General features: G+C 50.0%; 2 protein-coding genes across 3 annotated transcripts in view; one reads left to right on the top strand and one right to left on the bottom strand.

The window, feature by feature from the left end:
• The window catches only part of LOC135984520 (alpha-2-macroglobulin-like), a 31,674-nt gene extending 19,852 nt beyond the window's left edge, over positions 1-11,822 (top strand). For both annotated transcript variants that reach the window (XM_065626882.1, XM_065626881.1), the window contains exons 22-36: positions 1,272-1,323; positions 1,847-1,930; positions 2,314-2,490; positions 2,995-3,079; positions 4,226-4,382; positions 5,179-5,253; positions 5,542-5,707; positions 6,700-6,923; positions 7,497-7,715; positions 8,294-8,421; positions 8,784-8,874; positions 9,455-9,523; positions 9,946-10,048; positions 10,831-10,872; positions 11,650-11,822. In XM_065626882.1, the coding sequence (XP_065482954.1) occupies positions 1,272-1,323; positions 1,847-1,930; positions 2,314-2,490; positions 2,995-3,079; positions 4,226-4,382; positions 5,179-5,253; positions 5,542-5,707; positions 6,700-6,923; positions 7,497-7,715; positions 8,294-8,421; positions 8,784-8,874; positions 9,455-9,523; positions 9,946-10,048; positions 10,831-10,872; positions 11,650-11,675 (1,698 nt within the window). In that variant the 3' untranslated portion in view covers positions 11,676-11,822. The remainder of the gene's footprint in view (positions 1-1,271; positions 1,324-1,846; positions 1,931-2,313; positions 2,491-2,994; positions 3,080-4,225; positions 4,383-5,178; positions 5,254-5,541; positions 5,708-6,699; positions 6,924-7,496; positions 7,716-8,293; positions 8,422-8,783; positions 8,875-9,454; positions 9,524-9,945; positions 10,049-10,830; positions 10,873-11,649) is intronic.
• Positions 11,823-13,900: 2,078 nt separating this feature from the next.
• LOC135987761 (alpha-2-macroglobulin-like) overlaps positions 13,901-26,367 on the bottom strand; it is a 41,419-nt gene continuing 28,952 nt past the window's right edge. Inside the window, 12 exon segments of the mRNA XM_065632906.1 lie at positions 13,901-14,959; positions 17,280-17,321; positions 18,103-18,205; positions 18,606-18,680; positions 19,271-19,361; positions 19,724-19,851; positions 20,261-20,479; positions 21,053-21,276; positions 22,269-22,434; positions 24,614-24,688; positions 24,978-25,134; positions 25,669-25,753. Of these exon segments, the coding sequence (XP_065488978.1) occupies positions 14,934-14,959; positions 17,280-17,321; positions 18,103-18,205; positions 18,606-18,680; positions 19,271-19,361; positions 19,724-19,851; positions 20,261-20,479; positions 21,053-21,276; positions 22,269-22,434; positions 24,614-24,688; positions 24,978-25,134; positions 25,669-25,753 (1,391 nt within the window). The 3' untranslated portion in view covers positions 13,901-14,933.

Here is a 26,367-nt window from a genome sequence, read left to right as displayed (position 1 = left end):
TGGACAGGGTGCTATATGATCTCATTTAGGTTCCCTTTCCCATGAAAGGCTAGACCAGATGAACTTTTGAGGTTCCTTCTAACCTGGGCTGGTCTGTGATTCTATGAGATCACTACACAGTGTTGCAATATGATGGTCTTAAGTCATCTTTATACTTTGGCAGGGCTGCATATAGACTGCAGCTTAATAATGCTGTGCAATGTGTCTTCCAGTACTCCAAGCTTTCGCTATCCCCTACTGCAGCAGGACTCCTACTCCAATCCATCCTTCTCTTCATCTCCGGCCTTTCACCTCCTGTTTCAATACACTCTCTTTACAGCCTCTCTTCTCCTTTTGAGACACCCCCAGTAAATTTGCCAGACAGCACACACTGCCTCTCTGACAGCTGAGTGGCCAAGCAATCTGCCTCTTAAGCTGAGTGTTAGCAGTTCTGGTTTGCTACCATAGCCTGGCACCAGGATGAAAGCGGGGGATTCACAAGCACCTATGGAAATTTGATGCCTGTAGAGAAGTCCGCTCAGAACTCCATATATTATAGAAGTCCATGTAAACATGTCAAAATTTTACACCTTATCAATTTCCTGTGGCAAAAAGTCACTGATGCGATGTGGTACAGCAGGAAATATTACGTTGCAGTATTACATGTCCTTTGCAGGAAAATGCTAGGGTGTGGTAATGCGACAGGTAGATTCTGTTTTCTTAGCTTTTCTCTGTATCATAAAAATACCTAATGTTTGCTTACTGTGTCATATGGTATCAGCAGTGTTACCAGATATTACAGTGTACAACGTCTTCCCTTTCTATTGTCAACAGACACATTTTTTTTCCCCTAAAGCATCTGCAGCATTATGATAAATAGCACTGCAGACATCTCTTCAGGACAGCCCTCTAGAGCAACTGTGAGCTTTTGCTAACAAAAGCACTTGCTGTAATGCTGCAGTCCTCTTGTTACAAGGATGTTAAGTGTCTCTATCTAACGTACAATAGTTGCAGGCCATCCATGTGATAGCCCTGCAGGGTGTCCCTTTCTTTTTCCTTTCCTCCACATGCAACACCAATCACTTAGGATCATATTTCTTTTACTTGCTTAAATTATTATTTATTTCAGAGCTCTGGGAGTGTTTGTGACTGCCTCTCCTTCTCCAGTTCACTCAGTTTCCACGGATCTCTCTGTCCTTGTTGAGAATTCCTCTGTCTGAGAATTCCTGTCTATCTGTACTTCCTGTCTCACTAACTTCTCACTTCTCTCGTTTTCCTTCATCCCAACCAAGCCTGAAGGAGTTGAGAAGGAAACAACCCAGAACTTCGTGCTCTGTGTAAAAGGTAAAGCCCTGTCTCCCCACCTTCTCCATTTGTTCCTGTTTTGTTTGATGGGTGGGACAAGTCTGGAGAAGGAAGATAGTGCTGCCTCTATTGTATTCCACACAGGCTGATGTTTTTAGATAATCAAAACATGCCTCATCAGTTGAGAGCCTGAGATGTAAGACTGAAGAAAGCCCTAGAGAATGGATAGTCCTGCCTAAGCATCAGGGTATGAACTAGGACAGATTTAGCATGACTGTTTGCATCCCTGTTCTCTTGTGTGCTGACACTGGAGTTACAAGTGCTGTCTCCTGTTTTCTAGCATGCCCAGGAAAAAGCTGTAGAGATGTGATATACAGTGTCTAACAGTGGCGGAGGGTGGTTTCATGCAGAGATTTCCTTATAGCCAGGGAAGAACAAAGAGCCTGAAGTCAGGGCATTTCTAATAGGAAGTGTTCCTTTTGCTTCACTGATACCCCCTCCCCTTCCATTAGCCATTTTTTGGCACCGTACTGAAGCTGTTTGGGTCTTGTTTCCCTCTCAGGAGTACCTGTAAAAGAGAAGTTTTCCCTGTTGCTACCCTCAAATGTGGTACAAGACTCAGGAAGAGCATATTTCTCAGTGCTGGGTGAGTGAGCAGACTTGGAGAAGAACCATGTGCTGTTTCTGCCCCTCTCTGTTGGCCTCCTACCTCACAGTCTTTTCTCCTCGTTTCCAGCACACATCATTCCTGTCTTTCACCCCTCTGTCCCAAGCACTTTCCCTCCCAGTTGTGCTCTTTCTTCTCCCCTTTCTGCATGTTCTTTTGTTCAGCGTTCTCTGCCAGTGCCCTAACCTCTCATTTCCCTCTTTTTGCTGCTGTTCTGCATTTCATTCCAAGATCTTTATCAATTCAGATTTTCTTTTGTTCTTCTTTGTGATCTCCTGCTTCCCTCATTCAGTAGCTACCTCTGATTCTGACAGACAACCCTGAGCGTTGTTAATATCCCTCTGGTATCTCCTGCTCCCCAGGCGACATCTTGGGCACTGCCATGCAGAACCTGCACCAGCTCCTCCAGATGCCGTTTGGCTGTGGGGAGCAGAACATGGTCCTGTTTGCACCCAACATCTACGTCCTGGACTATCTGAACAAGACAGGGCAGCTGAGTGAGGAGGTCAAATCCAAGGCCATCGGATACTTAGTGAGCGGTGAGCTGGGACATGGCTTTTTCTTCTGCATTGTATTTTTTCCAGATCCTGCCTGGGGTGGTTCTGTCAAATGTTGGCCAAATGTGCAAAGAGAGCTTCTCTCATGCACAGATGGTCTCTGCTGTATGCCTGAGAAGGCCCTTCACTGCTTTTTCCTTTATTATTTTCTGTTGCTTAAGCATTAGTGTACCTGATCATTGCACTCACTTTTCTTTTCTCCCTAATTGGGTTGCAATGCAGTGCAGAGTTGTCAGGTGGCCTGCTACAGTGACTTGTCCATTGTCACTAATATATCCTCCCTTCTGAAGAAACGCAGGTGTTGCTGCACCTCATGCAGTACAAGCAGTGCATAGAAGTGGGGATGTACAGTACTTCTTACTGGCTAGGATAGGGCTGACCTACTCTTCTCTCCTTTGCCTTTGCTGATACAGCTGTTTTTCTGCTTCCCCATCCCTCAGGAGACTTCCTCTGGCATCTGAATCTTGCTTTAACTCTCCATTACAGGTTATCAGAGGCAGCTGAACTACAAGCACCCAGATGGCTCTTACAGTACCTTTGGACCACGTTATGGCCAACCAGGGAACACATGGTGCGATTTTCATGTCAATTATGCCTCCCTTATATGCTCTTCTTTCTCCTCTACATATTTATAATAAGTGCTGCATGACAGTAAATATGAAATTCTTTTGTAGACCACCAGGCTTTCCTGAGCTGGTGTGGTCCCTGTGCTGCCTTCTACTTAATAAAATAGGCTGCACCATCCTGTTATGTAGCTGAAGCACATCCTTCCACCAGCAGGTCTGAGGACCATGACAGACATGAAAGAAATGGTGATAAATTGGGGAAGAAGGGAGAAGGGATTTCACATCCTAACTGAGGAAGGCTGAAGAGTTGCAGTGGCAGCTCTTCTAGACCAGCGTATGCTGAGAAGGCTGCTGGGAAAGGTGTTTCCATATAAGTGGAAAGGATGATAATACAAGAACAGTGCTGTATGATTTTTTTCAAGAGCGTTTGTGTATTATTAAGCAAACACAGCCTGGAGGAGGATGTGTGTTGCCAGTGTGACTTACTGCAAAGTTTTGAGTTGCTCCAGCATATCATTGCCATGCATTTTCAACTTCAGGTAAGAGTAAGAATGGATGATTTCATCACCTTCAGTTTTAGTTTCTGCAACAACACTTGGCTAAGTAGCATGCTGGCTTCTCGCCTCATGCCTGCTACTTTTCCATAACTGCTTGTAATGACTCCAGCAAACACTCTTTTAACATGTTCTTCTTTGCTTTAAAACTCTGGGGACTTCTGAGAAACCCATGAGGCATGGATTTCTAATGCAAGAGTCCTGCCAATAGACCATGAGCTAGCAGGGATTTAATTATTCTTCCCTGTCATTTTGAGTATTACTATTATGCAGATGTTTTGGCATGCTATTCCCTACTTTATCTAAAGAGATTTTTTTTAGATGCAGAACAATAACTGTCCTTCAAACTGTAGCCTCAACACAAAGGGATCACAGGGTTTTATGAGCGAAAAGAGGGACAAGAAACCAAGTTGTGAAGCAGTTTTTTGACAGTTTTTTTGAGGTGAAGACATAATATACATGTGGGCTGACTAACTGGCCCACAGTTCCTCAGGCCTTCTTGCCTTTCTCCAAGCAGATGATGTGCACATGGGCCCTGTCACCTGCAATGCATAACAGGCCTACTCAGGCCCTTTCACTGCCCTTTCTCTCTTTCAGGCTCACAGCCTTCGTTCTCAAGTCCTTTGCCCAGGCCCGGCGTTACATCTTCATAGATGAGAAGCATATCCAGGATGCTTTGGTCTGGCTGTCGTACAAACAGAAGGAGAATGGCTGTTTCCGCAGCTCTGGGACACTCCTGAACAATGCCTTGAAGGTAACGTGGCTGCCTGGTTGTTTCTTTGTGAGGCTAGAACTTGACCATAAGTCAGATGGGTCCAGTTGAGCTTCCTGAGTATACAGGCAGATGGGAAATGCCCATGTCAATGGCAAGAACTCGGGAGCCAGAGGCCATTCTTCGCCGGTTAAAGAACTGACTGGGTGGCCGGGCCCAAAGAGTTGTGGTGAATGGAGTCAAATCCAGTTGGTGGCTGCTCAGGAGTGGTGTTCCCCAGGGGTCAGTGTTGGGGCCAGTTCTGTTTAATCTCTTTATCAATGATCTGGATGAGGGGAGTGAGTGCACCCTCAGTAAGTGTGCAAATGAAATCAAGTTGGGTGGGAGTGTTGATCTGCTGGAGGGTAGGAAGGTTCTGCAGAGGGATTTGGACCAGCTGCATCATTGGGCTGAGGCCAATTGTATGAAGTTCAACGAGGCCTGCTGCCAGGTCCTCCATTTGGATTACAACAGCCCCATGCAGTAGTACAGGCTCGGGGACGAGTAGCTGGAAAACTGCCTGGAGGAAAAGGACCTCGGGGTGCTGATTGACAGCCAGATGAATATGAGCCAGCAGTGTGCCCAGGTGGCCAAAAAGGCCAACAGCATCAAGAACAGTGTGGCCAACAGGACTAGGAAAAAGATCATCCCAATGTACTCAGCACTGCTGAGGCCTCACCTTGAATACTGTGTGGAGACAAGCTAGAATGCAGAATGAAGTATTCCCACTGGAGTGGGAGAAAAGACTGAAGATAGGAAGCAAGATTGGGTCAGCATCTACTTTTATGTTTCCCTGCAGGGTGGAGTGGACAACGAGGTCTCGCTGACAGCCTACATCACTATCGCATTGCTGGAGATTCCTCTGCTTGTAACTGTATGTGGCTGCAACCAAACTTGAGTCAGTTATGTTGTGTTAGTCTATGAGGACACTTTACTGCCCAGAATTTCCTCCACATTGAAAAAAGGACTTGTTTGTTGAGCCCTGTGATATAAGAATTATGTGCTGACAATATTTGCATAACTGGAAAAAAATCGTACCCTACTTATCCTTAGACTTCATTCTGGCAGACCACTCCTCAAAGTTCAGTGGAATGATGTGTCATTAGTAAGGCAAAAACTTAATTTCTCCCCAGCCTTCTAATCACTGGGTATCTCTCCCTAGCACTCAGTGGTGCGTAATGCTCTGTTCTGCCTGGAAACAGCAGCAGATGAGAAAGAAAACCACGTGTACACCAAGGCACTGATGGCGTACACCTTCGCCCTGGCAGGGAAGGAGGAGAAAAGGAAGGCATTGCTCAGCTTACTTGAAAAGGAAGCTGTGAAAAAGGGTGAGTGCTCCTGGTGGGACATTTTTTTCTTCCAACCTGCTGACCTTACATCTTCCTTTGATAAGATGGCTTTTATTGGTGGGGCAATGGCTTTAGGAAATTGCTTCTGTGGGTAGGGACAGGGGGTGGGAGAGGAAAGCCTTGTGCAAAGGGGTTGAGTTTTTGAGAACTCTCTCTCAGTGCCCAGCCCTACTTCTATGCCCCGAGGGAGTTCATCAGGTAGCACCAGGCACCATCCCCATCGGTCCTGAAGTAAAGGGTGACTGTGCTCATGTCCCTCCTCAGTCGACTCCTCTTTCCACACCTGGCACTACTTAGCAAGGGCCTAGCAATGTTTATGGCTGCACATGCTCAACATCGAACAAAGCTGAGCTTGCACAGGTCAGATAAATCAGAGAAAAGCTGCATGAGCTGTGCAAGAAAATGAACATGCAGGTCATTTCAGAGGCTACAGTGTAGCCTCTGAGTAAAGTCAGGAAGTGTTCTGGTGAAGTCAGGCCAGACAGTGGGTTTGCCCAAGTGTTGGGCAGCAGGGTTGTGAAGGAAGCATCCCCAGCACCTTTTTGGTTTTCCAGCTGCAGATGACTATCAAGCCCTGCTCACAGTCATAGGGTCATTTTGCCTTATGGAGCTTGTCACTCCCTGACTCTGGTATCTCTACTTCAAAAGGGAAGGTGAGCTAGCCTGGTGCCCTGGTGATCTGTTCAGGTCACTGATTCCTCAAGGTGTCCAAGCCCATAAATGCCTCTGTGAATCTGGAGTCTAGGACGAAGTGGTATCCAGCTCTGAGGACCAAGCCTCAGCAGCCTCGGCTTAGTTGTAAACCTGCAGCAAGTGTAAAGCTGAACCTTCCCATGTCATGCTACATGACAGATGCATCGTGGAGGCTCTGGCCTCCCAACTGGATCAGCAGCAGATCAAGGACTCCCTTGCAATAACTACTAATAACTGGTTGTTGTCTTCTCTCCACACGCTCCCTGGCTGCTATGAAGATGGGTCTGTTCATTGGCAGCGGCCAGGGAAAGAGCCAGAGGTTGATCTCCCATACTTCCGCTACCGAGCTCCCTCTGCTGAAGTGGAGATGACAGCCTACGTGCTCCTTGCTCACCTCACCACGCAGCCGGCACCTTCCCAGGAGGAGCTGTCATTCGCATCTCTTATTGCAAAGTGGATCACCAGTCAGCAGAATCCCAATGGAGGCTTCTCTTCCACCCAGGTGAGCTGCTTCCCTCCCGCCACCTCTCACATCAATGCCAGCAGATGGGGAGTGTCAGAGACCTAGGTGGGAGTACAGTAGGGTTTGCAAGGGCAGGGACTGTAGCGCTGCAGTATCTCGCTGTAGCATCTACCATGGTTTCCAAAGTTCCCAAGAGGCAAGAGGCCAGTATGTGTCTCTGGGAATTACTGATATTTTGGTTAATGACGTGGCTTGACTGACACTACAGTGGGGCACCACAGTAGGGACACGAGGGACTGTGTCATTGGAGAGGGCTCCCACTGCAATCTGTTTCTGCATCTGAAGTTGCTGCTTCACCCTGTGGCGAGCAAGTAAAGGCTGTGCAGAGCTGCACACCAGAGAGCTGAGGGAGCATGCAACTGCTGTGCAGAGGACACAGGAAGGGAATGGAAACATGCAAAAGCTGCTCATTCGCTCTGTCCTTTGTCCTTAAAACTGGAGAAAGTGAATGGAGGAGAGGGTGTCTCCTGGCAGCAAAGGGCAGGCTGTGGGTGGGCAGGCTGTGGAAAGGCTAACTCTGTCCCCCTGGGTGCCGGAACCCGTCTCTTCCAGGACACAGTGGTGGCCCTCCAAGCCTTGTCCTTGTATGGAGCTGTCACCTATGCCAAGAGTGGAGCAGCTTCCAAAGTGAGCCTGCAATCTGGAGGGGACTTCCAGCAAGACTTCCAAGTGGATCCCACAAACCGGCTGCTGCTCCAGCGTGTGCCCCTGCCCCAGGTGCCCGGCGAGTACAGCACAGAGGTTTCTGGAGATGGATGCGTCTACCTGCAGGTGAGGGGAAGCAGGTGGCGCCCCTAGGAGGGGAGTCCTTTGCCAGGCAGGAGCCAAGGAGGGGGCAGAAGGGACAGCGCAGAGGGGAGGAGTGGGAGGGAGAGGGACTAGGAGGAGAAGAGTAGAGGTGTGTGGAGGAGAAAGAGTGGGAAGGAATTGAGGGAGGGAGGGAGGAAGGGAGGGAGGGAGGAAGGAATTGAGGGAGGGAGGGAGGGAGGAAGGGAGGAAGGGAGGGAGGAAGGGAGGAAGAGAGGGAGGAAGGGAGGGAGGGAGGAAGGAAGGGAGGAAGGAAGGAAGGGAGGAAGGGAGGAAGGGAGGGAGGAAGGGAGGGAGGAAGGGAGGAAGGGAGGAAGGAAGGGAGGAAGGGAGGGAGGGAGGAAGGGAGGAAGGAAGGAAGGAAGGAAGGAAGGAAGGAAGGAAGGAAGGAAGGAAGGAAGGAAGGAAGGAAGGAAGGAAGGAAGGAAGGAAGGATCCGCTGTGTGGAGGAGCTGGGAGAATGGGAGAAGCACGGAGGCCAGACAAGGAAAGGATTGTCTCTCTCAAGTGCTGAGCACACGCACACACATGCTTTCCTCTAGACAAGCCTGAGGTACAACGTGCAGCCCACGCAGGAGGATGCACCCTTCATGCTCCTTGTGTACACAGTGCCAGAGACATGTGTGGACTCCAAGGCTCCCAAGGTCTTTGACATAGGCATAAATGTCAGGTGAGTCTGCGTTTGCGTCTGAGCCTTCCTGAGAAGCCATGGGAGCTGGAGGAGGTCTGGCTGTCCAGGGTGAGCCACTGTGGAAGCCCTGGAGGGGCAGTGCCTCCCTGGAAAATGGGCAGGATGCAGCTGGGCTGGGAGGAGAGGCTGTGGAGGAAGGACACGTCCTTCAGTCATGGAGCTGTGTGGGCAGCCCGTGGCTGGGCTACTGAGAGGCTGCTCAGCTGACTAGGAGGCCCTGGCATAGCTGGAGAAGGTGCTGGACTGTCAGGATGTGGTGGGGCGGCAGGTATTATGGAAAAGGTGGAAGTGCCCCAGCTTCCATTTGAGGTGCCCTGAAACTTTGTCACTTGGTTCCTTAGTTACACTGGGGAGCGCAACGTCTCCAACATGGTGATTGTTGATGTGAAGATGCTGTCAGGATTCATCCCCATCAAATCCTCTGTGAGGAAGGTAGGATGCTGTGTAAAGCATTTCTTTTGAGTATAGCTGTCCTTAATCAGGGGCACCAATTTCCTTATATAAAGGAGCATCTATTTTTTTCTTTAGACTGGTCATGGGCACCTTCACTATTACTGTGTGCTGATAGCTCTCTAAATGCTTTGTCTGTGCATAGGACATACAGAAGTAGTGCTGTTTCTTTTTTCCCTCTGCTGACCTGACAACACCCTGTAGCATTTTAACTGTTAAGATCCTGGGTCACTGTTTGAGATGCTGAGCAGGTGCGTGGTCTGGAAAACAAACTCAGTCATATGATGTTGCAGAAATAGCAAGCCAGATGTATTTTCATGTAATCATTGCACCACTGTGCTTAAACCAGTGCTCAGTCTCTGTTGGAGCCAGGCTGTACTTTATCTGTCGGGCTGGCAAAGGGAAGGTCTCGGGACCATGATACCTAGGGGCACACCAAGGAGGCAGTTCCATGCAGCAGTACCCCATTGTTTCATCCACAGTACATCTGATCCATAGGGCTGGGTAAGGGGCACAGGGAGACCACCCTCAACACAGTAACATCTTGGCCTTCTTTGTTCAGCTGGAAGGCCGCCCTGTTATTGAGCGCACAGAACTGAGTACCAACCATGTCCTGGTGTACCTGGAAAAGGTGAGTATCCATCTGGGGCAAGGATGGGTCAGAAACACAGTCATTGGGACATTTGGCCACATAAATAAAAAGATCTGGGACTCCAAAGTACCATGGATCTGACAAGATTAGTAGTAAATCCCATACTGATTTCTGCTGACCTTTCAGACATACTGGCACTTTCCTCCCAGTCCTCAGCAGCCTTTCCCTCTGCCCCACACACACATCGGGCCCCGGCCTCCCCAGCAGCCAGAGCCTCCCCCAGTGGGGGGAAAGGCCCCAGGGTTTCCCCTTGTCCCCAGCCAGGCCCGCAGCTCCCGCAGCCCCAGGGCCCGGGCACGGCTGCCAGGGGAGAGCGACGGAGCCCAGGGCGGTGCGGGGACACGGGGGAGCCCGGGGCGGTGCGGAGCCGCCCCTGAGCTTCCACCGCCTCCCTTCCCCAGCTGGGCAGCGAGACCCTCAGCTTCTCCTTCACGGTGGAGCGGGACGTCCCCGTGCAGGGCCTGAAGCCGGCGCAGGTGAAGGTCTATGACTACTACGAGACAGGTGAGCGCGGGGCTGGGGCTGCCCCGGGCAGCGGGACGCGGGGAGGGGCCCGGGAGCGGCGGGACCTGCAGCTGCCCCGGCCGGGGCCCTCGCCCGCCCCGCGCTGCCTGAGCTGTCTGAGCGCACAGGCGCCCGGAGCGCTGGAGGCCGCCACGCTGCCCTCCTGCTCCTGCTCCTGCTCCTGCTCCTGCTCCTGCCCGGGCGGGCCCCACGGAACGCCGGCAGGCAGGTCCGGGCGGCGGTGACGGTGTGCGGATCCCTGCCGGGCTGCCCCTCACACCGGCAGCTGCTGCGCAGCCGCCCGCCCCTAAGGGACACAGCGCAGGAGGCCGCGGCCCCAGCCCGCCCCCCGGGGTGTGCGAGGCCGGTCCTGCGGGCGCTGGGGGTCCCGTGTTCCGGGCCGGCCCCAGAGCGCAGCCCCGCCCGCGCTTCCAGGCGGTCCCTGCGCTCCTCGTCCCGGCTGCGGCGCCGGGGCGGCAGCGACAGAGGCAGAGCCGCCCCCGGCCCAGCGTGCTGGCAGGAGGTGTCTGGGCAGTTCTTGGGCACACTGCGGTGGAGACCCGCCGGGGCTGCTCTGCGGGCCGGCTCTGCCCTGCCCTGCGCTCCGGACGGGCCGTGACCGGGGCTCCCTCCCGCCCGACTGGGATCTCTGCGGGGAAGGGGAGGGTGGCGGCAGCAGCCCGTGTGGGGCCTGCGAGAAGCGTCTCTCTGGCACCCGCCCCTCTGCCAGGAGCGCCGAGGGGCTGCTGACAGCCCGCTCTCCCTTCCCTTCTGTTTTCCAGATGAGTTTGCCACACAGGAGTACAGCGCTCCCTGCACCACAGGTAGGGTGCACAGGAACAACTGAGATGTTCCAGCATGGCCTATTGCTGATTGTCTTGAATGTCTTTGCAGACCTGGGTTTCCTCAGCCTGGGTGTGCTGTCAGCGTTTATCCTCACTGTGCCTACTGCAGTCTCTGGGCATGCCTCAGTACAAAGAGCAATGCTGCCACCCCATGTCTTGTGTAGGATCAGATAAAGCTTTCATTTTTGTTCACTGAGAATGGCAATCCCACCATTACTGCCTTCATTCGCACAGACGCACTTGTGTTTCCTGCGTGTGTATGTCACATTGTACAAATAAGACTGAAATCTCCCTTGGGACTGAACACACTCAGCCTTTGTGTCTCTGCCCTTTTCAGGGCCACGTTTGCTATGCCTCAGACACAAGGGTGATGAGGAATTGTCTACCAAACATCTTGGTGAAATTTTGATGTTATTCACATGTCTTTGATGGGGGCCTTTCAGACTGTGCCCTGGATTATTTTTTCCCTTCCTTTGAGAAATCCAGGTGCTGAGAGAATGTGTAGTGGGATAGCTCATGTATCTCCAGGATATCTCTGCCTCCCATCCTGTCTCTGTAGCATGGATATATATCTTCAATGTGTCCAGCTATTTACGTTCAGTTATCTGTCTGCAACTGGGTATTTTTAGATGAGCCAGTTTTCCAGATTTAAGCGGGGCTTGAACTCCCATAGCCACCAGAACGCAAAGATATCCAGGGCTCTGGACACTGCATCACCAGGATACTTATCTCACTGTGTCCTTTTCCCACCTCCAGCCAAGGCTGAACAGGGAAATGCCTGAAGACCACATCTTGTCTGAACCTTGCTGGAACAACACGCGTGTCTCTGTCCCTAGATCTTGTTGCGGGGGCCTATTGAAATGTTAGAGGAGGACACCTCAACACCAAAAAGGAAGCAACACTGTAAATAAATTAAATCTTGATTCTCATCAGATGCCTCTGGCCTTGTTTTTTGTTACTGCATCTTCTCTCTCCTTCTATGCATAGCTCAGACTGTGTAATGGCCCAATACTTAAATCCAGAGCCATCCATGGCAAGGCGGTGTTTGGCAATTCCTCAGGAATACCAGGTGGCAGACAGCTTTTAGCATTTGGGAGGTTTGCCTCCATGCTTGCCAGTTCTCCAGGAAAAAAAGCCTACATGATCCATTATGCACTGGAAGCTTGGTTCCCTGCCTCTATAAGTGGGTGTTTTTTTGCAAGGTAATTGTTGGACATAAGCCAGTGATCACATATCACCTTATCTCCCTGTGAAATTACTACTATGAGGTGGAAGGACAGTGTGAACCTGCCCAGTCTGATCTTTCACAGCAGGCCAGATAAAAGTGAAGGGAAAACCTGTGGACTCCCATTCTGGCAGCGAAGACACTGTCTGCTCTTTCTAAACAGTTTAAGTGAAATCAGAGAGGGACTAGGAGCTTAACAGTGTCATTAGTCAGAATTTAAACCAAGAACCACCTTATGAGTCAAACCCCTTGCATTTTTCATGAGAACTTTTCCCTTTTACCCTCAGTGGAGGCCTGTAAATCTATTTTGGGATTTTTGAGTAATTTTAATACAGTTGATGGTATTTTGTTTTGTTTTGTGTGTTGGTGGTGTGTTTGTTTTGTTTTGTTTTTTTCTCCCTCATAGGTAAGCTTACAGTCCTTCAGCAGAATTCAGAGTTGAGGCCCTGGATTTCCATCTGGTAGTTTGGGTTAAAGTTTTTGCATGTCAGTTTTCCAAATGATCACATTCTCTCTAGTCTAGATCTCTCCCAGGGATGCAGCTCCGTAGGTCGTATGGCACCTTGTGTATTTTATTTATGTGGTTCTGTGTGCCTTTGACCCTGCCAACAACATAAGCTTAAGCAAACACACCTATAGGAGTCCCTCATGCAACTTCTGTCACGTACACAGACCCAGGTCACCAATGCTGCAAAGAACTCGTTTCATTGGCGCTGATGCTCTTTGCATTGTCATCATCCACATGGGCGTTTCAAGACCTCTGTCTCCTTCATGAGCTCTAATTCCTTACTGTGTGAGGAAAGCAGTTTGCTCTGGCCCCTTTTATAGTTGTCCCCTTGCTATGGGGTCTTGAGATACTGACTGTAGTGGAGACACACAGTCCCAGCTGAGACTGTTAATTAGGGGCAAGCAGGTTCAAAAGTGCCTGGTCTGTGAACTTGTGCATACAGATACAGGTCTGCATATACAGACCCTCCTTTATGGTAGTCTGTAGATGGATGGCAACAGCTCCTTCATTTTCATTACTTTCTGGTGAGTACTCTACATGGTTATGGTGTTGGCTCTTTTCTGCCTCAAATGAAAGAAAGGGATCATCATGACAATTTAATTTAAAAGTCTGAAATCACTGGAGTATGTTCAATTCACAAAATCTGGATAATGGCTTTCTACCGTGGAAAGAGTTGACACGTTTTTCTGCTGCCTGGTTTTAAATTAGACAACACCTAACTGTTGGCCATGAGCAGCCACATCACTTGTCATTTGGGCTCCCTGGCTAGTCCTTATCTGTAAAGCCATTTAATGTGTCTCTGTTTGTGTAGGCTGTGAATCACCAAAGCCACATACTTGCAGGTCCTCCATGGCATACCACATGAGAAACTTTAGCAAGGCTGCCTTAAGGAAGTACAGGAATGTCTGAACATTGAATTTCTGTCCCCATGGGGAATGCATGGTGTGCTTTAAAGTCAAATCACAATGGTCTGAAATCAAAACAGTTAAGTTCAGCAAACAAAAACTATGTTGCTTTGAGAACTTGGAAAAGAAATTGCCTCATGGTAGGAAATGAGATGGTTTTACTACTAAATCAAAACAAAATGCAATTCGTATTCATGCTTGGTTAGAAATCTTGCTCAGCTTTTTCCATAGACTTCTTTGAATATTAGGTGTCAAAAAGGTCTTAAGTGAGTAAACATCAAACATTACAGGAGACGAAGTGACATAATATTAATATCTAGCAAAATAAATGAAGAACTTTATTTGTTCTCAAAAACACTGAATAGGCACACTAAAAAAATTGGATGGAACAACTAGGATGCTTTGGATACACAATAAGCCATGATACCTAACAATAAGCATTGTATGAGAATAAACAGTCACATAAGATCTTTCTGCCATTTAAAGGTTAAAACCGGAAATTAATGGGACAAAACCAAGAAAAGGGAAGCATTTCTGGAGATAGCCAAGAGGACTATAGACAGTTTCACCAAAGCAACTCTATGATTTAAATAAATGTGCCATTTAAACTAGAGTTAGGTAGGTTACCAGCAAATGCTATTAGCTTCTCCTTGGGAATGTCCCAGAAGCAGGAGGCACAAGATATAGAAGTTTCCACAAGAAGGCCCAAGCTTCAACTGGAGAACAGGCCATTATAAATTAGCAGCTGAAGACATAATGCATGAACACATCCCTCCTGCCCACTCCTGCACATTATAATCTTAGAAGAGGACAGACTGTGTATCTCCTCCCACTCTTCTACAAACAAGAAACCACCCTAGAAGGGGTGTCCTTGGGGCACGGCACAGGCTGAATTTCATGTAACATTAGCTGATCATCCAGGCTGCCTACCAGTGGGAGACACGCAGAGACCAATTCAATCAAAGTTATGGTTTCTAAACCAAGGGAGAGAACTTATTGTCAGTAAGTACCTGTCCTTCTCTGTTCATTTGACAGGATCTCAGATAACAAGTTCAGGGTACGTAACACTGAGAGGGATATGTTAAGAAAGGCTGCCCCCAACTTAAATCATTCTGTCCTTTTTTGGTTTTTTCCCCTCACTTGTCAGCCTTACTGTCCTGCACACAGGCATGGCTGGATTGGATGCTCTTCAGCCTAAGAAGCCAGGGAGATTAATGCTGTGACTGGAGGCTAAGCAGGAAAAAACAGAATAGGAAATAAACTGTTCAAAAATCATTGGTGAGTACAGTTAATTTATTTGTAAAGTTAATTTCCCATTCCTTGCAGGCACTATTAATCTGTCACTCCATTGATGGTGGTGGTGGTAGTGAGGCAGGTGGATTCCAGCAACTGGGAGTATTCTTCATGCATTGTCCTGGTCTACTTCCTCTGCAAGGATGGAAGAAAAGGGGAGGGTAGAGGAGTTAGAGAGATATGCCAGTTCCCTCTCTTGGGCCAAGAGACAGAGAGAGCAAGATGTGGGTTTGGGAAGATGTGGGTTTGACCAGGGTTGAAGATCATCCATAGCACTCAACACTCATGCCACCTTCAAAGCTATGTGAAGTTGAAACTTCTTCAGTGAGGGTGACAGAGCACTGGAACAGGCTGCCCAGGGAGGTTGTGGAGTCTCCTTCTCTGGAGACATTCCAAACCCACCTGGACGCCTTCCTGTGTAGCCTCATCTAGGTGTTCCTGCTCCGACAGGGGGATTGGACTAGGTGATCTTTCAAGGTCCCTTCCAGTCCCTAACACTCTGTGATTCTGTGTGAAGTTGCAAGAGGGCTGAGACTCTTTCTGACCCACTGGGAGATAAGCAGAGTGGGATTTGTCACAACTGGGATGGACACAGGAGCACAGTGCAAACAGGCAGCAACGATGTTCACTGCAGCAATGAGGCATGCTCTTAAAGTGTATTTATTTCTCTGCAGAGAGTGGGAGGAATCTGCTGCATCAGTACTATTCAGAGCAGGGAAGGAAGCTTTCTGCTTTGCAACTGAGATCCGCCTTTTAGTCAGTGCAGACCACCTTTGGACACCTAGACCAATGGGTGGGCCTCTGCCTTTTAACAGACATGGGGAAGAGTAGCCCAAAATCTAAAGCCTCCCCACTAGTCTCAGACTGGATAACCAGACCACACTAACAGATCCTTTGGAAATGCTTTACTGTCCGCTCAGTGTCTGTCTTAGGGCTTATGCACCCTTTTTCCATGAAGGGAGGCTGTAGGCTAGAATCAGCAGACACAGCTGTACCTACAGACACAACTCAGGTTAGCAAGCAGTATGGAGTAAAAGCGTGGGAGCTCAGGCTCTTTTCCTGGCCACCAGATAAGAATACAAAAAGGGATAAATTTCACCATTTACCACCAGCAAGAGATAAAGCTTTTGCTTTCCCCAAGTCCAAATCACTTTTTCTCTGCTCTCAGATGCCACAGTGAGGCCCTGTGAAAAACCACTTTCCAGGGTCTCAGTGCTTTCCAGAAGCCTCCATATTCCAAACATCTGAAACTGGGCAACTGATGGGAAGCCAGACCTGCTAGTCTTCATATTGGAAGACTCCATATAGGACAGGAGAAGCATCCCTGGTCAGGGCCTTCCACAGAAGCTCCTACATTACCTGTGCTCCTAAGCCTCAAGGCCTTGTAGTGCAGAGAACCCCTCTCTGTCCTACCGGCTCAGACTCCAAACCAAGACAGAAGGCTGGCTGCCTAGGGTCATGAGGAATACCTGCCTCCTGTGAGACCCCTGTCCTGCTTGGGCAACGGGAGCTGAGCAGGAAGCAGCTGTTGCTCCAGACAGTAGCTGCCAAAGGCAAACTTGCCATCTCTTGGGATCCAAGGAGAATGACATTGCTCAAAGGCATGCCACAATGTGCCAGAGCCACCACGGACTTTGCCACATAGAGTTGCTAAGCAGGCTAGGGTTCCATATTGGAGAAGTGATTCCTCGCACAGACGAGTGATGTGGCTGTGGGGATCTACCACCATGGCAGTTTTCTGTCACCACAAAAGAGAGGAAAGCCCAAGCTCCTATAAGAGCCAAACACCTCTTCAATAGCAAGGGTTGGGAGGGATTCCTCTGTAATGAGGAGTCCCTACTGCAGGAGGAAGCACAAGGCTAAAGGCAGCACTGCATTACAGCTTCAGTGCAAAGGTATGCCAGGAGGTTCTGGAGCACAGCATGAAATCATGGTAGGTCAGACCATGACATGCTGCTTTTATGGGTTATCTTTTGGTGGTCTTAATTTGCTCTGTTGCTCTAGACAGAGCGCTTTTGGGGAGGAGTGTGCTAGGTGGTTTGAAAGAGCCAAGTCCCCTCACAATGATCCCACAGCTACACTAGCTGGAGCTCTCAGGAAGGACCAGAGGATACCTCAAATCAGAGACAAGAAAAATAATATAAGAAACTTCAACTCAAAGAAAAAGTCCAAGGGGCAGTAACAGAACAATAGAGACACAATCTTCATTCAAGCCAGGAGAACTTGATAATGGAAACCAATTTGAGAATTCAGAGATGATGGATTTTGAACGAGACAATAACATAGTGCCTCTTGTGCTCTCAGTTTTGTATACAAAATCTGTGCCTGCGAGTTGAGCCAATTTCATCCAAATTACCCATTGAGCAGAAAGAGACAAGCACTGGCTGGAACATGAAAAATACAAGGAAGAAGACGTAGATAACTGTGAAGAAGGGAAAAGGTTTCAATACCCTACCTGTGGTGCAGGGAGCGCTGTACTCCTGTGTGGCAAACTCATCTGGAAAACAGAAGGGAAGGGAGAGCGGGCTGTCAGCAGCCCCTCGGCGCTCCTGGCAGAGGGGCGGGTGCCAGAGAGACGCTTCTCGCAGGCCCCACACGGGCTGCTGCCGCCACCCTCCCCTTCCCACAGAGATCCCAGTCGGGCGGGAGGGAGCCCCGGTCACGGCCCGTCCGGAGCGCAGGGCAGGGCAGAGCCGGCCCGCAGAGCAGCCCCGGCGGGTCTCCACCGCAGTGTGCCCAAGAACTGCCCAGACACCTCCTGCCAGCACGCTGGGCCGGGGGCGGCTCTGCCTCTGTCGCTGCCGCCCCGGCGCCGCAGCCGGGACGAGGAGCGCAGGGACCGCCTGGAAGCGCGGGCGGGGCTGCGCTCTGGGGCCGGCCCGGAACACGGGACCCCCAGCGCCCGCAGGACCGGCCTCGCACACCCCGGGGGGCGGGCTGGGGCCGCGGCCTCCTGCGCTGTGTCCCTTAGGGGCGGGCGGCTGCGCAGCAGCTGCCGGTGTGAGGGGCAGCCCGGCAGGGATCCGCACACCGTCACCGCCGCCCGGACCTGCCTGCCGGCGTTCCGTGGGGCCCGCCCGGGCAGGAGCAGGAGCAGGAGCAGGAGCAGGAGCAGGAGGGCAGCGTGGCGGCCTCCAGCGCTCCGGGCGCCTGTGCGCTCAGACAGCTCAGGCAGCGCGGGGCGGGCGAGGGCCCCGGCCGGGGCAGCTGCAGGTCCCGCCGCTCCCGGGCCCCTCCCCGCGTCCCGCTGCCCGGGGCAGCCCCAGCCCCGCGCTCACCTGTCTCGTAGTAGTCATAGACCTTCACCTGCGCCGGCTTCAGGCCCTGCACGGGGACGTCCCGCTCCACCGTGAAGGAGAAGCTGAGGGTCTCGCTGCCCAGCTGGGGAAGGGAGGCGGTGGAAGCTCAGGGGCGGCTCCGCACCGCCCCGGGCTCCCCCGTGTCCCCGCACCGCCCTGGGCTCCGTCGCTCTCCCCTGGCAGCCGTGCCCGGGCCCTGGGGCTGCGGGAGCTGCGGGCCTGGCTGGGGACAAGGGGAAACCCTGGGGCCTTTCCCCCCACTGGGGGAGGCTCTGGCTGCTGGGGAGGCCGGGGCCTGATGTGTGTGTGGGGCAGAGGGAAAGGCTGCTGAGGCTGGAATGAAGATCATTAGCAGTCAGGTTTATGTGTCATGTTTACAAGTCCAGAGATGCTTAGCATTGCTCTCCATCTCTGTACATGCTATTGCCAGTGTGCTACAGAACTCGCTGTGTGTCCCATGGCAGCCCTGATTCAGTCCATACCTGCTCTATGTACAGCAGAACATGGTTTGAGCTCACTTCAGTCCGCTGGATCTGGTGAAACCAGCTGTTTGAGAGCTGGAAAGAGGAGACATGGAAGAGTTTGCTGATCTGAAGGGAAGTTAGTCTACCATCCTTCAACTCATCTAAGCTTTCTCCCACCCCTAGAACCTCAGCAGATGGATGCTGAGAAGTAAAGCATATGAGTAAAGTCCTTCCCAGGGGACTTGGCAAACACTCTTGTGTGAAGCCATGCTTCTCCTTGGGAATGCACAGTACATCTTCCCCCAGTTCCCACCATCTCATGCTCCTGCACCTCCTTGACACAAAAATAGAATCAGGGAACAGCATTGTCACAGCTGTCATACATCTCCCAAGGCTCCTGAGTCCCTGAAATTAGACCTGATGGTCTCCTTCCAGCTCTTGGTCTCAGGGCAACTGCAAGCTACCACAAGTGCTTGAGGGGTGGGAAGAGAATGCTGCTATTGGCATCCCTCATTCACCACTCCTCCACAGCTGAGAAGTGGAAGACCTGGAGGAAAAGAGGGACAGGTCTAACAGCAGAGAACATACCAGAGGAAGAATTAGATGCTCCTTTATATAAGGAAATTGGTGCCCCTGATTAAGGACAGCTATACTCAAAAGAAATGCTTTACACAGCATCCTACCTTCCTCACAGAGGATTTGATGGGGATGAATCCTGACAGCATCTTCACATCAACAATCACCATGTTGGAGACGTTGCGCTCCCCAGTGTAACTAAGGAACCAAGTGACAAAGTTTCAGGGCACCTCAAATGGAAGCTGGGGCACTTCCACCTTTTCCATATTACCTGCCGCCCCACCACATCCTGACAGTCCAGCACCTTCTCCAGCTATGCCAGGGCCTCCTAGTCAGCTGAGCAGCCTCTCAGTAGCCCAGCCACGGGCTGCCCACACAGCTCCATGACTGCAGGACGTGTCCTTCCTCCACAGCCTCTCCTCCCAGCCCAGCTGCATCCTGCCCATTTTCCAGGGAGGCACTGCCCCTCCAGGGCTTCCACAGTGGCTCACCCTGGACAGCCAGACCTCCTCCAGCTCCCATGGCTTCTCAAGAAGGCTCAGACCCAAACGCAGACTCACCTGACATTTATGCCTATGTCAAAGACCTTGGGAGCCTTGGAGTCCACACATGTCTCTGGCACTGTGTACACAAGGAGCATGAAGGGTGCATCCTCCTGCGTGGGCTGCACGTTGTACCTCAGGCTTGTCTAGAGGAAAGCATGTGTGTGCATGTGCTCAGCACTTGAGAGAGACAATCCTTTCCTTGTCTGGCCTCCGTGCTTCTCCCATTCTCCCAGCTCCTCCACACAGCGGATCCTTCCTTCCTTCCTTCCTTCCTTCCTTCCTTCCTTCCTTCCTTCCTTCCTTCCTTCCTTCCTTCCTTCCTCCCTCCCTCCCTCCCTCCCTCCCTCAATTCCTTCCTTCCTCCCTCCCTCCCTCCCTCCCTCAATTCCTTCGCACTCTTTCTCCTCCACACACCTCTACTCTTCTTCTCCTAGTCCCTCTCCCAGAGCCTTCCCTCCCACTCCTCCCCTCTGCGCTGTCCCTTCTGCCCTCTCCTTGGCTCCTGCCTGGCAAAGGACTCCCCTCCTAGGGGCGCCACCTGCTTCCCCTCACCTGCAGGTAGACGCATCCATCACCAGAAACCTCTGTGCTGTACTCGCCGGGCACCTGGGGCAGGGGCACACGCTGGAGCAGCAGCCGGTTTGTGGGATCCACTTGGAAGTCTTGCTGGAAGTCCCCTCCAGATTGCAGGCTCACTTTGGAAGCTGCTCCACTCTTGGCATAGGTGACAGCTCCATACAAGGACAAGGCTTGGAGGGCCACCACTGTGTCCTGGAAGAGACGGGTTCCGGCACCCAGGGGGACAGAGTTAGCCTTTCCACAGCCTGCCCACCCACAGCCTGCCCTTTGCTGCCAGGAGACACCCTCTCCTCCATTCACTTTCTCCAGTTTTAAGGACAAAGGACAGAGCGAATGAGCAGCTTTTGCATGTTTCCATTCCCTTCCTGTGTCCTCTGCACAGCAGTTGCATGCTCCCTCAGCTCTCTGGTGTGCAGCTCTGCACAGCCTTTACTTGCTCGCCACAGGGTGAAGCAGCAACTTCAGATGCAGAAACAGATTGCAGTGGGAGCCCTCTCCAATGACACAGTCCCTCGTGTCCCTACTGTGGTGCCTCACTGTAGTGTCAGTCAAGCCACATCATTAACCAAAATATCAGTAATTCCCAGAGACACATACTAGCCTCTTGCCTCTTGGGAACTTTGGAAACCATGGTAGATGCTACAGCGAGATACTGCAGCGCTACAGTCCCTGCCCTTGCAAACCCTACTGTACTCCCACCTAGGTCTCTGACACTTCCCATCTTCTGGCATTGATGTGAGAGGTGGCGGGAGGGAAGCAGCTCACCTGGGTGGAAGAGAAGCCTCCATTGGGATTCTGCTGACTGGTGATCCACTTTGCAATAAGAGATGCGAATGACAGCTCCTCCTGGGAAGGTGCCGGCTGCGTGGTGAGGTGAGCAAGGAGCACGTAGGCTGTCATCTCCACTTCAGCAGAGGGAGCTCGGTAGCGGAAGTATGGGAGATCAACCTCTGGCTCTTTCCCTGGCCGCTGCCAATGAACAGACCCATCTTCATAGCAGCCAGGGAGCGTGTGGAGAGAAGACAACAACCAGTTATTAGTAGTTATTGCAAGGGAGTCCTTGATCTGCTGCCGATCCAGTTGGGAGGCCAGAGCCTCCACGATGCATCTGTCATGTAGCATGACATGGGAAGGTTCAGCTTTACACTTGCTGCAGGTTTACAACTAAGCCGAGGCTGCTGAGGCTTGGTCCTCAGGGCTGGATACCACTTCGTCCTAGACTCCAGATTCACAGGGGCATTTATGGGCTTGGACACCTTGAGGAATCAGTGACCTGAACAGATCACCAGGGCACCAGGCTAGCTCACCTTCCCTTTTGAAGTAGAGATACCAGAGTCAGGGAGTGACAAGCTCCATAAGGCAAAATGACCCTATGACTGTGAGCAGGGCTTGATAGTCATCTGCAGCCGGAAAACCAAAAAGGTGCTGGGGATGCTTCCTTCACAACCCTGCTGCCCAACACTTGGGCAAACCCACTGTCTGGCCTGACTTCACCAGAACACTTCCTGACTTTACTCAGAGGCTACACTGTAGCCTCTGAAATGACCTGCATGTTCATTTTCTTGCACAGCTCATGCAGCTTTTCTCTGATTTATCTGACCTGTGCAAGCTCAGCTTTGTTCGATGTTGAGCATGTGCAGCCATAAACATTGCTAGGCCCTTGCTAAGCAGTGCCTGGTGTGGAAAGAGGAGTCGACTGAGGAGGGACATGAGCACAGTCACCCTTTACTTCAGGACCAATGGGGATGGTGCCTGGTGCTACCTGATGAACTCCCTCGGGGCGTAGAAGTAGGGCTGGGCACTGAGAGAGAGTTCTCAAAAACTCAACCCCTTTGCACAAGGCTTTCCTCTCCCACCCCCTGTCCCTACCCACAGAAGCAATTTCCTAAAGCCATTGCCCCACCAATAAAAGCCATCTTATCAAAGGAAGATGTAAGGTCAGCAGGTTGGAAGAAAAAGATGTCCCACCAGGAGCACTCACCCTTTTTCACAGCTTCCTTTTCAAGTAAGCTGAGCAATGCCTTCCTTTTCTCCTCCTTCCCTGCCAGGGCGAAGGTGTACGCCATCAGTGCCTTGGTGTACACGTGGTTTTCTTTCTCATCTGCTGCTGTTTCCAGGCAGAACAGAGCATTACGCACCACTGAGTGCTGGGGAGGGAGAGAGTCTGAGCTGGAGCAGCCTGAGGTCACACTGAGGTCTATCTTAGAACAACAGGGGTCAGATGGTACCTGTGGACCCTTGACATCCTCCCTCTCTTGTCTGACAAAGATTGTACCATTGTGTGTCCCTTCCCATCCAGGTCCAATAGGCCCTGGAATGAGTCGGCAGCCAGAAACTGTTCCTTAGCTTGTATCTGCTTTTCTTTAATAAATCTTGTAATGTTTTTTTTTCCCCAGTTGATTTAAAGACCATGAAGCAGGGCTCCAATCCTCTCCCTTGAGAAGAATTACTGGCCTGGTTGCATCTCAGGGCAAGGGCAGTTCTCTGTTATACTTCCTCTCTGTAGATATGCTGGATACTTGCTTTCCTCCTCTAGCTATCGCCCTGAGACTGTTCTGTGCTTTCACCCTCTCCTGTTTATTGTTTAGTTCCCCTTTTCCAGGGCCTTCTGAAAAAAAAAAAAAATTCTGGAATTTGATAATGTAGCTTCTAGTTTGGAGGTAAATTCTATCTCTGCACAAGGAAGAATGTATTTTTTTTCTATTTTCCGGACATCAACAATGCATGTCTTTTTGAAGCCAGAATCTCAAGTATGGTTTAAGAGTGCAATCACTACAGCAAAGTGAAATGTAGCTACTTTACACAGCATTAAGTAACAGACACTGTGACCCCATGACCTTTTGGCAGACACATCACTATTCCTCATTTGTGATGGAAAAACTGCCATAAAACTGAAGTAATAACACTGCAGGGAGGCATGCCATAGTCTGAAGCCTAACAGCACATTTACAGCTTAATCAATGGTCTAGAAGGAAAAGACATTTTTCAGTGGCTTTGTACTTTGCCTTCACTGGATGTCTGTTAGAAGATTAATTTTTTTGTGGTCACTTTTGGAGAAGCAATTTAGCTGCTGTTGAGAAAGCAAATAATAAAACCAAAATTGGTTTGATCTATGCCTCACCTAAGGTTTCCTGTGCCTATGTTTGTAAGGTAAGTGTTGGGGAGGAGTTCAGTCTAGTGACAGGACACATGCGCAGGACAGTACTAATAAGTTTTTTATATGGGGTCTAATATGGCTTATTTTACTTACAGGACTACCCTGTATGTTTTCCAATAGCATTAAATACTGTGCTATGCTCAGGAGTTCATGCAGCTTAACTTGAAATGCACCCATATCCCAATCAGTTTCTGACAACCCCCTTCACATTCGGTGGTATTTCTAGGCTTGGTCAGGGAGATCAGAAACATCCTTGTTATTCAATATAGTTCTGCCTGAGAACTTGTCTTCTAAATGCAACAGATACCGAAGGAAAAATATACTTCTGGTGGCATTCATGCCATTCATGTCACCCTACTTACAAAATAATTCCTTCTGCTTGTTCTTACTAAACAGGGAGAAACTTTCAACACAAAATAGCCCCTCCTACATTTGAAGCAGAGGGATTACAGCAGCCGCACAGCCGTCCTGGCTCAGCAGTCCTTGTGCTGCAATTCACACCCCAATTTTCCCAGCACTAGAGGCTTATCTCACTGGGAGGGGATCACAGACTCGGAGATCAGAATGACCAAACCCACATTGCTTTTAAATAGGCCTCAGGCTTTTCACAGACTACTGTTTATGGTATTCCATATAGGTATACCTTATTACCTATAGATATACCTTATTCCTCAAGCATTAGGATGGGGATTTCCCATAAAACAATTTAGATGAGGCAGAGAAAATGAGAATGAATCCTTGAGTGTGGCTCCATTTTTTTTACAAGCCTGTGCTGTTGTTTCAACACAATAGGCCCATACAAATGGTTCGACAGGAATGTACTATTCAACAAGCAAAAGGAGATTTTTGTCTATGAAACCTATTTGGCTCGTTTCAGATTTGATTATTATTTAACTCACTGTTAATCAAAGCTGTACTGTTTTAAAGGGGCAAAAGTATGATTCTTCACAAAAGAACTCAGAAGATTAAGTGAAATGTGTGTATGGGAAACAGGATTGGACAGGGTAAGAAAATGGAGGAAAGGTGTTATTCCGGTCTAGGCTTGAATGGAAAGAGTATTCAGACAGGATTTCTCCTTTCAAAAAGTAAAAGGACTTGATAATCTGGGGGGGCCACTAGTAGGGCAGGTTAGTACCATTTGTGGCTCAGGTTGGGGTGCAGACACATACAGTTACAGGCAGAGGAATCTCCAGCAATGCAATAGTGATGTAGGCTGTCAGCGTGACCTCGTCATTCACTCCACCCTGCAGCAAACCACAAAAGTAGATGTTGATCCCACACAGCACCACTGGCTTCTCCCTGTGCTACCTATCTACATCTTGCAGGGACAAATTCTTCCTAGACTCTTTCTCATGGTAAGTCCTTCAGAAGAGGCTGATGGCTTCTTCTTGCTTCTGTGATAGCTCACATACACAACTACCCCTTGCTTCCCAACCCACAAGTGTTGAAATAGCTCTTTTCATCCCAGAATGACTTATGGTCAAGTTCCAGCCAGACAAAGCCCATGTGGAGCCAACCAAGCAGCCATATTACCTTCAGGGCATTGTTCAGGAGTGTCCCAGAACTGCGGAAACAGCCATTCTCATTCTGCTTTTGAGTGAGCCAGACCAAAGCATCCTGGATGTGCTTCTCATCTATGAAGATGTGAGGCCGGGCCTGGGAAAAGGACTTGAGGACAAAGGCTGTGAGCCTGAAAGTGACAGAAGGAACTGAGACATTCTGAGTAGCCCCTGTATCCATCAGAGGTCAGAGGGCCCTTGTAGGCATCATTGTTCTGGAGGAAAGCAGTAGAGGCTACAGGACTCCATCACAGTGGGCTGGCTGGAAACTGTGAGCTAGCTTAGTGACTCAGTGACATAGGGTCTGAGGCTAAATGTAGCCTGCCATTCATAGCCCTGGGGGCTGCAGGTTGGTAGGCAGTGGCACTCTAGGGATTCATCAGCATCTTCTGCTAACAAGAACTAGCTAGGGCATTCTGCAGGTCACCCTCACTTGAGCTGAAGAAGGGTGTCAGAGGAGGTAAGTATCTATCAGTGTAGCACTGCAAACCTAAAAGGCATCTCCTTTAGCATCTTTCCCTGCTTCATTATCCCATGTGGTTTTTCTGTTATTATTACAATTTCATCTCTACCTCCATTTCAACCTCCACAACGCACAAGAGAACACTGAAGGAAGAGAGGGCATGAAAAGCAGAAATGAAAAACCAGTGGTACTGAAGTCTTACCAGGTATTGCCAGCTTGCCCATAACGGGGCCCAAAGGTGCTATAAGAACCATCCCAGTGTTTGTACTTCAATTGCCTTTGATACCCTGAAATGAAGAGTGGAAGAATATTTTAGTTGCCACATTACTTTTCAAGGACATGTAGCAGAGATGGGACAGAGTGTACCCCTTCTAATGACACAAGTATGAGCTATACTGCTCAGTGTTACAATGGAGGTTCAGGCAAACCCACAGCTCTGAGTACCTCCATCCTTATGCTCTTCCTCTCTCCTAAAACACCTGGAAACTGGGTATCTGTGATCATTGCCACTCTCTGCCCTAGGCTTGATGAGGAGAGGTACATGTATCCCAGACTTGAGAGAAATGGGGAAATGGTTCCCAGAGGGGAACTGAATACAAAGGTGAGCCCCACACAGGATGGGGATGCAGAAAACAGGATAATTTTCCTTGGAGGAAGTGCAATTTTTATGTGAAATAACTGAGTAAAACCAGTCCCTTGTTAGTCAGCAGATACCCACCATGTCCATATATACTGGCATTATGTCTGCCAACACGTCCTAGCTGGTGTGTTAAAATTCTGGCCTAGTCAAAGGTGAAGTGATGCTTTCTAAATCTTAATCCTAAGGAGGGTTTGAGATCTATGTAAGGAGCTGCCATGTTTAATGGTTACAATCTGATTTATGTATTAAGATTTCATGTAT

The sequence above is a fragment of the Caloenas nicobarica genome, chromosome 1, assembly GCF_036013445.1.
Source record: "Caloenas nicobarica isolate bCalNic1 chromosome 1, bCalNic1.hap1, whole genome shotgun sequence".
NCBI classification, from domain to species: domain Eukaryota; kingdom Metazoa; phylum Chordata; class Aves; order Columbiformes; family Columbidae; genus Caloenas; species Caloenas nicobarica.
The sequence above is the reverse complement of the archived record's forward strand: the minus strand, read 5'-3'. Positions and strand labels throughout refer to the sequence as shown.